Genomic DNA, 1,487 nt, shown 5'->3' with positions numbered 1-1,487 from the left:
TAAACATCATCTACAGTCGTGTCAGCCGCAGTATCAGTTGAAGTTTTTCATGACGCTCCACCTGCTCACCAGTTCATGGCGAGTATATAGCTTCACCCCTCTTTGGCCTCGTTGCAAGCGCGACGTAGTTTGAGTACATTTCGGCAATTGCTTCTTTGGACACATCGGATGCTTTCAGTTCTTTAGCGCGGGCCTTGCTGATGATAGACTTCTTCTTCAGGAACCTGATCAAACCACGGGCGGATATCTCATCAGTATAAAATGACACCACGGGGATACCCCTAGCTTCATTTTCTTCTTCGTCGTCTTCATCATTCGTTTTGGAGATTCGCAGAGATCTTTTGTCATTCCCTTCGGTCAAAGCACGAGCAGGCATGCGAACGCCGTGGGTGGATTCCGCAGCCGTTGATAGCTTGGTGTGAGCGGAGTCGGTACTGGCTGCGACGAAATCGGTGCTTGCAAGAAGCATGGGTGCAGCCACGAGCAGGAAGTAGTGTAGACGCATGCTTGTTCGATTACGATAGTAGTCAACGCGAGGCAGGTAGTCGGCGCGGGGCAGGTAGTCTAGGGTTGCGCTGTGGGAGGCAAATTGCGGACTGAAAGCGGACAGAGAGGCTTTCGTAAGAAAAAACTTGGCCTGACTTCTCACGGTAGGGTAGGTATGATCCAATTTGCCATGAATTATGCCCGCAACATAGGTGTTGTACGACGAGGTTATGTCGTTACCTCGTTGCAAAGCACAGGATAAGAACTTCGTTCGCTAAATGTGATACCACTGAAGACATCAGTGAATCGTTACAGTACCCCTACCTTCATTGGTGGCAGCGTAACGATTCACTGATGTCTTCCGTGGTGTCACATTTCGTAAACGACGGTCGTTGCGAAAAGTCAAAGGATAAGTACATTTTCCTACATCTTGGAGCTTATCTATGACCAAATGAGTTTATTCTACTCCTCAATATGCCCGGCATAACGGTCGTCGAGTACAGCATTTAGCAAATTCCGACTTGTAGTTACTCCTTCCCAGGACAACACGCTACCGATATTCGATATTTTCGATCGTTTTACAATCGCTTCAATTGAAGCGTATCTGCATTGTCTTTGGTAATCTGCAACATATCTAACAAGGGCTATAGCCTTCGAGATGCTGGCTTGCGGCTTGCGGCTACAGGTGGGTCCACTCAAAGCGATTGCAGCATTATATCAGTACAGTGCATCGAAATAATCCCACGGCCGTGGTTATTTCGGATATGGCTGGCTGTGTCGAGCGGAATATTCGGTCTTGAATTACTTTTATTTTAACTCAATCATCTAAAAATAGCATAGCTGTTCAAATCTCAGAGATTCTTCGCGCAAGGCACGACTTTGATCAGATAGTGCTTTTAGAGAAGAACTGCGACCAACCTAGCAGAATTCATTGTTCTCTCGTGACCGGTTCTACTTACTCGTCGAGCAACACAAGTGCATAACGACAATAAAATGGAGCA

At 46.9% G+C, this 1,487-nt stretch overlaps 1 protein-coding gene across 1 annotated transcript; it reads right to left on the bottom strand.

Moving 5' to 3' along the window:
- Positions 1-73: 73 nt before the first annotated feature.
- Positions 74-505, bottom strand: PPTG_04488 (hypothetical protein; the record flags this gene model as incomplete). The annotated part of the gene is made up of 1 exon (XM_008896731.1): positions 74-505. One exon carries the CDS (start codon positions 503-505, stop codon positions 74-76), a length of 432 nt encoding a protein of 143 aa, XP_008894979.1.
- Between the last annotated feature and the right edge of the window lie 982 nt (positions 506-1,487).

This window comes from Phytophthora parasitica (assembly GCF_000247585.1).
Source record: "Phytophthora parasitica INRA-310 unplaced genomic scaffold supercont2.5, whole genome shotgun sequence".
NCBI lineage: Eukaryota > Oomycota > Peronosporomycetes > Peronosporales > Peronosporaceae > Phytophthora > Phytophthora nicotianae.
Note: the sequence above shows the minus strand (reverse complement) of the source record. Positions and strands in the feature narration are given on the sequence as shown.